Source organism: Hirundo rustica, chromosome 10 (genome assembly GCF_015227805.2).
Source record: "Hirundo rustica isolate bHirRus1 chromosome 10, bHirRus1.pri.v3, whole genome shotgun sequence".
NCBI classification, from domain to species: Eukaryota; Metazoa; Chordata; class Aves; order Passeriformes; family Hirundinidae; genus Hirundo; species Hirundo rustica.
This window is the reverse complement of record NC_053459.1, coordinates 25,289,939-25,303,090: the sequence shown is the minus strand read 5'-3', so window position 1 is coordinate 25,303,090 and position 13,152 is coordinate 25,289,939. Positions and strand designations below refer to the sequence as shown.

The 13,152-nt window shown below is 55.5% G+C and overlaps 1 protein-coding gene across 1 annotated transcript; it reads left to right on the top strand.

The window, feature by feature from the left end:
* The first annotated feature begins 9,082 nt into the window (after positions 1–9,082).
* Positions 9,083–12,217, top strand: P2RY1 (purinergic receptor P2Y1). The gene has a single exon (XM_040074464.2). It carries the CDS (start codon positions 9,083–9,085, stop codon positions 10,172–10,174), a length of 1,092 nt encoding a protein of 363 aa, XP_039930398.1. The 3' UTR covers positions 10,175–12,217.
* Positions 12,218–13,152: the final 935 nt, after the last annotated feature.

The following is a 13,152-nucleotide window of genomic DNA, read 5'->3' as shown; positions in this document are numbered from 1 at the left end:
TAACGGCAGGTTCTTTTAGTCAGATTCTAGAGGTTATAAAAAGGATTATCTATGCCAGTGATTTTTTTTTTTCAAGTACATTTTTAGACTGGGCTCATGGAATAAGCTCCCAAAGCTTCAAATTGAAAAGACAAAGGTTAATCCCTTAAGAGCTGGATAAACAATCCCTCATTAAGGGATGGAAAGCATTAGCACAGGGCAAGCAGCGGTGGAGGGCAGGAGGGGAAGAGGTGCCTGCAGCGGGCACCGGCCCCACCTGGGTGTGGGGTGCCAGGTCCTGGTGCCACAGGGTGTGGGGGTCCCAGTGCCACAGCTGGGTGCTCGGGGCACCACTCAGTACAAACCAGATGAGTTTATTTGTGTTTGGAATTTCAGTAGGAAGGAGGGAACACGGGGACACAGGGGTCTCTGCAGCAAGGCCAACCCCCAGCTCCAACTCAATCCCCAGCTTCAGAGGCTGCCCCTTGTGCTGGAAATGGCCCTGGTGAGGAGTGCCAGGGGCTTTGCTTCCAGGCAGGGCTGTGCTGGCATCTCTCTGTCCTGCAGGGTTAGCCTTAGGGGGTTTTAGATCAGATACTGGTGTGTCTCTGTGTTTGCCCCTTCCTCACCATCACTGGGAGCTGGGGGCTTCACCTTTGGCTGTGTGGGCAGACAGAAGTGTCCCTGAGGTCAGGGTGGAGGTACACAGAGGTGCCCAAGTGCTCTGAGACAGGACAACATTCATCTGCTGCGCTTCAGCACCGAAAGCAGCCGAGAGCTGAGGGACACCAGAGACAGGGCAGGATCCAGAGAGCTGGGGGACACCAGAGACAGGGCAGGATCCAGAGAGCTGAGGGACACCAGAGAGCTGAGGGACACCAGAGACAGGGCAGGATCCGGAGAGAGCTGAGGGACACCAGAGACAGGGCAGGATCCGGAGAGCTGAGGGACACCAGAGACAGGACAGGATCCGGAGAGAGCTGAGGGACACCAGAGAGCTGAGGTACACCAGAGACAGGACAGGATCCGGAGAGGTGAGGGTCACCAGAGACAGGGCAGGATCCAGAGAGAGCTGAGGGACACCAGAGACAGGACAGGATCCAGAGAGAGCTGAGGGACACCAGAGACAGGACAGGATCCAGAGAGAGCTGAGGGACACCAGAGAGCTGAGGGACACCAGAGAGCTGAGGGACACCAGAGAGCTGAGGGACACCAGAGACAGGGCAGGATCCAGAGAGAGCTGAGGGACACCAGAGACAGGGCAGGATCCAGAGAGAGCTGAGGGTCAGCAGAGACAGGGCAGGATCCAGTGAGAACATCCCTGTAATGAGGGGTGACTGTGCCCCACACAGAGCCCCAGGAGGAAGGAGGCCAGAGCAGCTGGGGAGAGAAAGCTGCGGGATGATGAGGGGCAGAACAATAGCTGGGGAAGGGATAAAGAGATCAGACTGCGGAGATAGCAGAGCAGAGGTGCTGCTCAAGGTGCTCCTGCCCCCATCTGCTTCAAACCTGTTGGAAGAGAGCTCACAAAAGCGGGCTCTTAACGCTTCGTTTAAACTCCTGACACCTCTTTGTCATTACTGCATGTTCAGATATTCCAAAAATAAAATAAAAGCGAGGATTGGCATCGGGCTGAAAATCCAGGATTCATTGTGTGGCAGCCCTAAACTGAACAATTTGATTTCCATTTCCAGGACCGGTACTTTGGAGGCCATTCCTTCCCGTAATTAGACCCTTCAGGCAGGAGCCGGAGGGAGGGAGAGAGGGAGGGAGGGAGGGAGGGAGGGCAGTTTGCAGAATGCCCGCTGATGCGAGCAGTGGGCGCGCAGAGCTGGTGCTCGGGGGGCAGCGCCCGGGACCGCTGGGGTTTCACCGCTGGCAGCCGGGGATGGAACACGGGCGGGGACCGTTCCCTGCTCCGGGGACACAAGCAGAGCCGGAGCAGCTCCGTAAAGCTCTGCAGGGCCGTGTGCGGGGGCTCTGAGGCCCGGGAGCCAGGCACGGAGGGAGCGGAGCGGGGTGTCCCGGGCGCTGCAGGCGAGCCCCACCCGCAGCAGCTCCCGCAGGACCCCGCCAGGGGAAATGCGGGCAGAGAGCCAGGGAAAGAGGAAAAGCCGAGCCAGGGCAGCTCCACGGGCCTCCAGCACACGCGTTTGGACGCAGCAGCACGAGTCACCGCCGCAGCTTTGTGCCTGTGCCTGCCCGTGGAAAGGCGAGATTCTGGGCTCTCGCCTCTCATTGCGGTACTGCCCTCTGATTTCACTGCCGCAGCTTTAAAAAACTCCCTCAGACCAGTTTTAACATCTTCTTTATGAATTTAGCACCTGAAACTGGGCCTGATTTTAGCTGTTTGAGGTTTTGAGGGTTGAGAAGACTTTACCAAATAGATGACCTGATCAAATCTACAGTAGAACATCAATAAACGATTTCGCCAACATTTAAACAAATATACAAAGAAATATCAAAAGGGAAATTCAATTGAAAATCCAGCATGACCATATTGGTAATATTTGCTAAACATCAGCAGATGATGTTGGCTATGATGTGATGGTGATGCACTGACAGGTGTTTTCTGAACTCCATTTGATTTATTCTGTTCCAGGCGTGGCTACTGCCCCCATTTGTGCCCGCATGAGGAGCTCACGGGGCTGGAAGGAGGCGCCTGCAGGGTCCCACTGGTGCCTCAGTCGTGCCCTGCCAGTCACCTGGGTCACAGCTCTGGTCACAGCACCTCAGAGGCAGCGCCACATTCATCCCCCCTATGCATTGGGTAGCACATTCTTAATTGAAGTATTTAATTTTGTCTCCCCTGGTATGCGATCTTCAGTGTTTCTGACCTGTTTGTCTTCTTGGCCATTTGAGGAAATTGTATAATGTGAGCGTTAATGCGCTCTCAAACCACATTATTCTCAGCAGAATTGTCTTTCTTGGCCAGGAGCTGAACAAAAGAGCTTTTCTACTGAGAATAGTAATTTCAGTTTAAAATGGCAATGTAGGAAGAAGGTAAGATTGCTCCCCGCTGTAATTAGAACAAGTTTTCCAGGATCCTGTGTTATCTTTAGACTCTGGAAGTGTAGCTGTTCTACTAGGATTAGTAAGTCACCTCCGTTAACTCCAGCTATTGCGGAGCTGTATTGCAGTCACAAACGATTTGCACATTCTGGAATGCGGAAGGGACCCCAGAACAGCTTCGTTATCTTTGTTGGTTTATCATATTAATAAGGCAAAGAGGGAGAAGCAAAGAGGTGCAGAATTCAGCCCTCTGGGACTCTGAGATTCCCCTCGGACACCGGCCCGGGTCCCAGCTCTCATGTGGACCCTCAGCACACCTCCCAGCGCTCATTACAGACTGATCATCTTTCCCGCACTCCCTGTGCCATTCTGCCTCCCAAAGCTCCCACCCTGTTGGACTCGGGCTCCCTGGGGTGCACACCATGCTGTGTGAGATCTCCTTAATTAGCCCAGGAACAGCTTTTGTTTTCAAGACAGCAAAATGTCAGCTCAGACATAAAAATGCAGAGAGGAGCCGGCTCCTCTTGCGCTGGAGGGGAGGGAGCTGCTCCTCAGGCCACAGCAGGCACTGGGGAGGGCACAGCACGAGTCTGTCACCCCCTAAACTCTGGGGTGACAGTCCCCAGGGACAGCAGCTGCCACTCTGCAAGGACAGCAAGCACAGAAACACCCTCAGAGCTGGGAGCCACAGAACCACGGGGTCATTTAGGCTGGGAAAGCTCTCCAAGTCCATGGAGCCCCTCACGCTGCCAGTGCCACCATTTACTCAGTTCTCCAGCGCCACATGCACAGGGCTTTTAAACCCCCCCGGGACGGGGACTCCAGCCGTGCCCTGGGCCGCTGTGCCAGGCTGGGCCGCCCTTTTGGTGAAGAAATTCTCCCACTCTTCATCCTCAGGGTCCCCTGGCACAGCCCGGGTTTGCTCCGCCCTTGTCCTGCCCCTGTTCGGGCACATCCCGCCGGCAGCTGCGGGGCTCAGACCTGCTCCGCCAGCCCTGCGTGTCCTATCTGCCGCAGACACGTCTAATTACTCTTATCAGCTCTCCAGCTGCTGTTTCCCCGGTTTGTTTTCCGAGGAAAAGCAAACAGCGGCGGGCAGCGGGGGAGGATGCTCCCGCTGCCCCGCCACCCCCGCGGGCTGTCCCGGGGACACGGAGCCCTTGTGCACCGCAGCAGCTCCGGGGCTGTCCCGGGGACACGGAGCCCTTGTGCACCGCAGCAGCTCCGGGGCTGTCCCGGGGACACGGAGCCCTTGTGCACCGCAGCAGCTCCGGGGCTGTCCCGGGGACACGGAGCCCTTGTGCACCGCAGCAGCTCCGGGGCTGTGCCGGGGACACGGAGCCGTTCTGCACCGCAGCAGCTCCGGGGCTGTCCCGGGGACACGGAGCCCTTCTGCACCGCAGCAGCTCCGGGGCTGTCCCGGGGACACGGAGCCCTTCTGCACCGCAGCAGCTCCGGGTCTGTCCCGGGGACACGGAGCCCTTGTGCACCGCAGCAGCTCCGGGGCTGTCCCGGGGACACGGAGCCCTTGTGCACCGCAGCAGCTCCGGGGCTGTCCCGGGGACACGGAGCCGTTCTGCACCGCAGCAGCTCCGGGGCTGTCCCGGGGACACGGAGCCGTTCTGCACCGCAGCAGCTCCGGGGCTGCCCTGGGCCGCGGGGAGCCGGGGCTGCTGCAGAGCTGCCCACCAGAAACCCGCCCTTCACAAGGGGAAAAGGGAACGTTGAGCTGTAAAGGGAATATTGTAAAGTATTTTAGACACCACAGGCAGAAGTATTTTAAAATAAAATAAATTGTATTTTGGGCTCTCTGTGGAAAGCCTGCGGTGTGTATAAAGGACTTCTGGGAAGAGATGCTGTCTCCTGTGACACATGAAAAAGGAATAAAAGAAACGCCGGGGACCAAAGAAAGAAAACGAGGTGGTAAAGTGTGGTTTGACCTAACGAGTTTCCTGAGGCGAAGGCGAACGAAGCTCTCCAGAAGCCAGGAGGTAGGTCACAAGCCAGTTGAGGCCAAACGTGAAACGGGCATTTTGCAGCAGGTAAGGTGTCCCGTGGTGGGGAGTGGAGAGCAGCTCCATCTCCAAGCTCTGTGCTCGCCCTCCGAGCTCTGTGCTGCCTCTGTAATCTCTGGGCTCCCCTGTCCTTTCCAGCAGCACTCCCGAGTGAGATGCAGCGTGCCCTAAATCCCCTCTGTGTGTATATATGTACATATTTTCCCTCTCTAGGAGCAGGCACTGTGATGACCTTTACAAGGTTTTCCAAGGGTTTCCAAGGATTTACGAGAGTCCTTTCCCCAGCTCTCAGCCTGCACCCGGTTTGGGCCCCTCATTCGTACCAGCACACCCTGAAATATCAACATCTGAGTCTTCCTGACAACCAGCAGCAACAGGTAGGAACAGCTGGATTCAGGAGCAGCCTGTTCCCTTCACACTCCCCCACACCACGACAGCTCAGCGCTAATTGGACTGACTGGGAATTTCCGTTCGTGCTCCAGCACACTTTCGTTCCTCGTTAGGGATATATCATCCGTTCGGGTTAAATCAGCTGTTAAAGGAACAAAACATTCAGTTTAATGGAAATCAGTGGTATAAAATCCCAGATTTTGTAGAGAGTGCATTAAGAGGCAGAGCTGGAAGGAATTCAGCTCCAGCTCTACCAGACAGAAACCGAGTCAGCTCCAGGCATATGCTGGAGCGATGGAGGGAAAGGTGCTAACGCAACATGCTTCACGTTGTGCTCCAAAATAAGAACAGCTCGGCATGGCAAGCAGGAAGGCACTCGTTTGCTGGCTGTGGAAGAAGGCACGGAACAGTGTGGCTGAGAAAAAAATCTGCCTCCTTCTTTACTCATGTGTTTGGACCTTTTGCAGCTGAAGCGCTGCAGCCAGAACCCGCAAACTGTCGTAGCCAGGGTGTGAGATCTGCACCGCCAGCGCCGGCAGGCTCAGAAGGGCCACGCTGGGCTGCAGGCTGCTGCCTGGGCAGCACGGGCTGCCCGGGTCCAGAGAGCTCCCATCGGACACAGCCGGGCCGGGGAGGCAGCTTGGTGCCTGTAATGGATGTCAGAACCATCACAGCCAGGGTCTGCTCACCCCTCCAAAGAGCCACTGAAAAATGAGACGACACTCAGAAAAAGGTTACAGAGGTGAGTCAGGTATCCTGGAAAACCCTGCCCTGGCACGGAAGACTAAACAAATTGTAGTCTCAAACCAGATTATAAACCTTAGCTTGGAATGTTTAGTAACCGATCAAGAGTACTGCAGCCGAGGGATGGGAAGGATGGACCCAGTACAGAGCACTGCTGCCTTCAGGAATCTGCACTTTTGTGTTCGTCCTTCAGCAGGCACCCTGGCCCCTCAGGGATGTCCTGCCAGTCCAGCTGTCACCTCTCCGTGCAGCCACGGGTTCCCCAGGGGTGTTTCTCTGTCGTGTCAGCGTTTCCCCTGAGGTCAGTGTGACCCACAGGTGTCTGGGCAAACGCAGCACACGTGGGACATCCTCCCAAAAGAGCATCATCCTCCCAAAAGAGCATCATCCTCCCTGCAGAGCCAGCTCCTGCCGCTCCGGCTCCTGCTCCCGGCTCGCTCCGGCAGCGCTGGCAGCTCCGCAGCTCCCCGGGGCTGCTCCCCGTGCCCGGCCCTGCCCGCTCCTCAGCCTGGCTCCGGCCCCGGCACAGAGCCCAGGAACGCCTCCTTCCCCGGCAGCTACGTGCTCCCGGAATTGCTGCTCCAGCTCTTTGTCTTTCCAGCTCGGATTTACAGCGCTGCTTAGGTAACCGAGGGAAACAGGCTGGAGTTCAAAGTGCATATTTACTGATGCTGTCGCACGGCTTCGGCGTGACTCAGAATTTGCTCAAGACAGGAAACTCAAGGAAGCAGCCACGAGGAGCTGCAGTGAGCAGTGGCACTGAGGAGAAGTCACAAGTGAAACGGCTTTTACAAAGGGAGAGACAAACTGACAGGTTTCTCCTCTACTGATAGCGTCGATTTGCATATTTTATTACTTTATTACACAATAATGCGAGTCCCTCATTAAAATAAATTCTGCTTTGGGTCATGCAGCTGATTGTCAGAGGAGCAAGATGGCTTTTCCCTAAGCCGGCGTGGCAGGCTCGATATCCCTGCGCTGCGTTTGCCGTGTGTCTGGCTCGTGGGTTGGGTGTTTGCTTTCCTGGGAATATGAAGACTCAAGATTCATTTTTTCGGTGCTCTCAAATCCTAGAGGGCACCACAGAACAGCTCTGCAAACCGGGCTCGCTGTGCAACATGGATTGTACAGGTGTTGCACTTCTTGTCTCCTTTTTCTCTTTCCTTTCTCTTCACATTCATTTTGTATTAAAATCTAAAAGAATCTTAAAGTACTGAATGAGCAGTTTTTAGTGGATGAATACAGAAGGGAAAAAATCCCCTAACACACAAGAAGCAAAGGTATAATATATTTACAAAACTGAAGCTGTTGCTTTGACGTTGTAGCTTAAGTTGCCCCAAAAGTGAAGCCAGGCCGGCGACTCCATCTGCAGACGCTTGCATATTCCCACAGGGGTACAATATGCAGCTGATTTCCCAAATAAGCTTTCCCAGCAAAGAAGTTTTATAATTTAAACAGCCTCAAAAGTTTGAGAAATGAATACATATTCATGAAGGACTAATAACACTCTGTCTAGAACACAGCTTTGAGCTGAGAGCAGCTCTGACTGGCTCGTGTCTCACCCACCATACTTAGCGAAAATGGGAACGAGGAAGAAATGGCTGAAACCAGCAGATTGTGTTTTGCCAAGACAATAAATAATAACCGTATTCTGACTCAAGTGCCAAATGTATAGCGCTTAATTAGAGGTCAGTAGAGCATATTTCTGCTCAGCTGTTCCATTTACGGCAATTAACGTGTTCGTGTCACTTAAACTGGGTTGCAGAGCAGATTTTTGGCCGAGCCAAAGCAGGATCGGGGAAGGGCCGTTCCACCTCCGGCAGCAGCTCGGGAGCGGCGCCCTTGGCACCCAGCCGCCGGCAGAGACGCGGGACAGGGAGGTCTCAGGCCCGGCGCGGCACCACCCCGCCCCATCCCGCTGAGGGCTGCGGGGACCCCGTCCCGCGGCTGCGGGAGCTGAAGCGACCCTGCCCCGCGTCCCACCCGCGCACCTCCGGCCGTGCCCGGGCCCCGCGCCCTCCTCCCCGGCGCGGGTGTCCCCCGAGCGGGGCGCGGGGCGCGGGGCGCGGGGCGCGGGGCGCGGGGCGCGGGGCGCGGGGCGCGGGGCGCGGGGCGCGGGGCGCGGGGCGCGGGGCCGGCCCGGGGCTGGGGCTGGGCGGTGCCGGGGCCGTGCCCGTCCCCGCGGCTCGGGGCTCGGCCCCGGTGCGGCGGCACCGCCCGTGCGGGGGCGGCGCGGGGGGCGGGCGCGCCGGGGCCGAGCCGCGCCTCGTCCCGCCCGGTCGGTCCGGCGGGGCCGGCGCTCCGTGCCCGCCGAGGGGCCGCGCTCCGCGGCGCCGCCGCCGCCGCCAGGGGCCCGTCCCGCCGCCCCCGGCCCTGCCCGGCCATGGGCGCCGGGGCAGCCGCGGCCGGGACGCCGTCCCCCGCGGGCGGGCGCTGCCGGCGGCGCGGAGCGGCCGGCGCGGGCTGAGCCGACGACGAGGAGGAGAAGGAGGAGGAGGAGGAGGCAGGTGGGGCGGCCCCGGCGCTCCTGCGGCCGGGCCGGGGTGCGGCGGGGCCGGGGCGGAGGGAGCCGGGCGGGCGGCGGGACGGGGCGGCGGCGATCGCCGAGGGGCGCGGGTGGATTGAGCGCTCCGCGCCCCCGCTCGGCCCCGGTGCCGCCGCCCCCGCTCGGCCCCGCCGCCCTGTCCCTGTGCCAGTCCCTGTGCTGTCCTTGTGCCCGTCCCCGTCCCCACCGGGGGGCCCGCGGTGGCGGCGGCGTGCGCGGCTCCCCGGGAGCGGAGCGGGGCCCCGGCACCGCCGCTTGGAAACCTCCGAGGGAAAGCGGGGCAGGGCTCACCTCGCAGCTAGGTTTCCTTTGCTCTCTTATTTTTCTAGATGCGTTGCTGTGCCTGTAGAGACTCCCTTGCTTCGCCTCAGACCTATGTGACTCCGGGGGAAGGATCATGACCGAAGTCCTTCTCTCTGCTGCTCTGAACGGAACTGAACCCAACCTGTTATCCAGCGGCGGCTGGTCTGTGGGAAACGTCACCACCAAGTGCTCCCTGACCAAAACCGGCTTCCAGTTCTATTACCTGCCCACCGTCTACATTCTGGTCTTCATCACGGGGTTTTTGGGCAACAGCGTGGCTATCTGGATGTTTGTCTTCCACATGAAGCCTTGGAGCGGCATCTCGGTTTACATGTTCAACTTGGCACTGGCCGATTTCTTGTATGTCTTGACTCTGCCCGCCCTCATCTTTTACTACTTCAACAAAACGGACTGGATCTTCGGAGACATCATGTGCAAGCTGCAGAGGTTCATCTTCCACGTGAACCTGTACGGCAGCATCCTGTTTCTGACCTGCATCAGCGTGCACAGGTACACGGGGGTGGTGCACCCCCTGAAGTCTCTGGGGAGGCTGAAGAAGAAGAACGCGGTGTACATCAGCAGCCTGGTCTGGGTCCTCGTGGTGGGCGTGATTTCTCCAATACTCTTCTACTCGGGAACGGGGATAAGGAAGAATAAAACCACGACGTGCTACGACACGACGGCCGACGATTACCTGAGAAGTTACTTCATCTACAGCATGTGCACCACAGTGCTGATGTTCTGCATCCCCTTCATAGTGATTCTCGGTTGCTATGGGCTCATCGTGAAAGCTTTGATTTACAAAGATTTGGACAATTCTCCTCTCAGGAGAAAATCGATTTACCTGGTCATTATCGTGTTGACGGTCTTTGCAGTGTCTTACCTTCCCTTCCACGTGATGAAGACCTTAAATCTAAGGGCCAGGGTGGATTTTCAAACCCCAGATATGTGTGCCTTCAACGATAAGGTTTATGCCACTTACCAAGTGACGAGGGGCCTGGCCAGCCTCAACAGCTGCGTCGACCCCATCCTTTACTTCCTGGCAGGCGACACCTTCCGAAGGCGGCTTTCCAGGGCCACCAGGAAATCGTCCAGAAGGAGCGAGCACAACGTGCAGTCCAAAAGTGAGGAAATGACTCTCAATATTTTAGCAGAGTACAAACAGAACGGAGATACCAGTTTGTGAACAAATGCAGAAGATTTGGGAACGGTTGGAAAAAATCCTCCGCTTTGAGGCAGTAGGAGACTGTAGGGCTTACAAGTGTGTGAGGAAAATCTACCAGTCTCAAATTCTATTTTAGATAAAGCCTCGTTTTCTGGTCTTAGAAAAAGCTTAACAGAGTCAGTGGAAGGATTTTAATGGAAAATAATGTGTCAAAATTCAGCTTTCCTTCAGTAGTTTCATTTATTTCTGACTTGTGTCAGATGAAGTAAAATGAAGTAAATCCCCTAAAGGAGGAGAGCAATCCAAATGCATCTGGTTTAATGACTTAGTCTCCCACATTTGAAAATGTTCTCAGTCAGCCTGTCTTTAAAAACAGGAAATAAAAATAGGAGCAGTATCTTGTCTTCTGAGGCTCAGTCACAGACCAGGCTTTCTGCTCCCTCGCTGTTGTAGGCAAGGATTTAAATCAAGGTCACGATGCGGTTACCGTTTTCAGTTTTATTATTTTTTTCATCTACTTCTAGTGCTGATAATTACTTGATAGTTTGGTGGCATTTATGGTTCAGTCCTCTTTCAGTGCCGGTGTTCTAGTCGAGGTAGGCTTTGGTGGTGTGTGCATGGTCGTGCTTTGGGATTGCGATGGGTGTTGATGGTGAGCCTGTCCCCCTTGTCCTCAGGGCTGCTTGGTGTCCCCGGGTGCTGGAGGTGCCCCCGGGTGCTGGAGGCGTCCATGGATATTAGAGGTGCCCCCAGGTGCTGGATGTGTCCCTGGGCCCTGGAGGTGCCCCCGGGTGCTGGAGGTGCCCCCGGGTGCTGGAGGTATCCCTGGGCACTGGATGTGTCCCCGGGCACTGGATGTGTCCCTGGGCGCTGCCAGGCGTGGGGAGCTCAGCTGTGCTGGGTCACAGCTCCGGGGGTCTGTCCTGTCCCCGTGCCTGGGGCAGCAGTGCCGTGCCAGTCATGGGTATGGGCCTGGCGTGGCCTGGCTGGCCGGGGAGCGCTGGCCCAGGGGCTGCTGGCACCACACTGGCACCACACTGGCACCACACTGGCACCGTGCTGGCACTGCGCTGGCACTGCGCTGGCCCAGAAGCCGCTGGCACTGCGCTGGCACCGCTCTGGCACTGCGCTGGCACCGTGCGGGCACTGCATTGGCCCAGGGGCCGCTGGCACCGCTCCGGCACCGCGCTGGCACCGCAGCCCGTGCCCATCCGGAGGTGGGTGTGCTGCAAGGGCCCAGCAGGGAACACGTGCTCCACGTACCTGCGCTAGGTCCCACGGGCTCTGCCCCTGCAGCCTTTACAGACAGCACAGGAGTGGTGTGCCAAGAACAGTGGCTATTAAAATGGAGAATATAAATGGATTATATATATATTATATATTATATATATAACAGTAATTGGGGGGAATTAATTTTTTTGTACTTTGACGAATAAATTGCTGTATTAACGAGATGTTGCGATGTACTACAGGCTAAATCCGGCCCTTTACTATAGATCTTCTCCAAATGTGGAATAGTTCATCCAAAATTAGCCAAACTGCAACATTGTGTAACGCAAGAGCTAGTGAGCAGGCACAGATGAAATTCTACATGGGCAGTCTCAGTTGTTTCTCATATTTTGAATGAATGTATTTGAAAATATTTTGTGCTAAAAGCGGTATAAAAGCATGCTCTGAATTATGAATTTAGTGTACAAATTTAAGTTCGATGTAATCCTAAGGGTGATTTTTAACGGATCTTTGTTCCTCTGGTCTGCATCATAAGAGTAAAATACTTATATTTTACTTACCAATTTCCAGTGATTGGTTACAAATGAGAGTAGCTGTAGTTATTTTTTGACAACATTGTTAAGCAGCTTCTGTTCACATGTACGGCTTCCTCTGCAGAGTCCCTATTTATTGAACTTATTTATTAGAATGCTAAATGTAAAGTTTGTAAAGTGTGGTTCTCTGTGGTCATATTCAGAATTGGGCATTAATGGAAAATGGAAGAGCATGTTTCAATCACTGTAATGCTGTGTCTTCTAACAGAACATCTTTATAATAAACTCAATTCCACCCTGACTATTCACTGCTGATATGTAACCTAGTGATAAATTAAACTACTGATTTATAGCCTAGAGGTAAATGAAGCTCTGGCTTAGGAAGCCTCTTAAAGCAATGTGGAGAGCTCATTTAGCCCTATGAAAAATGTAGAGGTAGTGAAGAAATCTCAAGCAAGGGTCAATTGCTAATTAATCCTGACCGACAAAGCCCGTGGAACAGCACAGACTATTTATATACCACAGAAAGAGCCTGATTCACGATAAATGACTTCTCCTATTATGTGATTATTTGAGGCTTCATTCAGCTGAGGCACGTCTTCTTTGGAATGGCAGATGAATTACACGGACAGGGAGCATAAAAATAGGATATTCTTTGAATCTGCTGCTCCGTGCTGAAAATCCTATTCTTTTCCAAACATTTTGTGGTCATTTTCTCGCCTTCAGTTAGGAAATGAAATGTTCCACTACTCCATGTGTGACAAAGGTGCCGAGCAGAAGGCAGAGGGCAGAAGGCAGAAGGCGGAGGGCAGAGGGCAGAAGGCAGAGGGCGGAGGGCAGACCCCATGCCCGGGTTGGGCTTTGTGCAGCTCCCTGCAGTCTGTCTGCACCACTCTGGAGGCACCTTTGGGCTGTGTCCATCCAGGGACAGAGCAGTGTCCATCCAGGGGACAGAGCCATGTCCATCCAAGGGACAGAGCCGTGTCCATCCAGGGACAGAGCAGTGTCCATCCAGGGGACAGAGCTGTGTCCATCCAGGGACAGAGCCGTGTCCATCCAGGGACAGAGCAGCGTCCATCCAGGGGACAGAGCCGTGTCCATCCAGGGACAGAGCAGTGTCCATCCAAGGGACAGAGCAGTGTCCATCCAGGGACAGAGCTGTGTCCATCCAGGGGACAGAGCAGTGTCCATCCAAGGGACAGAGCAGTGTCCATCCAGGGACAGAGCTGTGTCCAT

What these genes read in the sequence shown, in the direction of transcription:
- P2RY1 (XM_040074464.2), top strand. Translation starts at nt 9,083, where the DNA reads ATGACCGAAGTCCTTCTCTCTGCTGCTCTGAACGGAACTGAACCCAAC.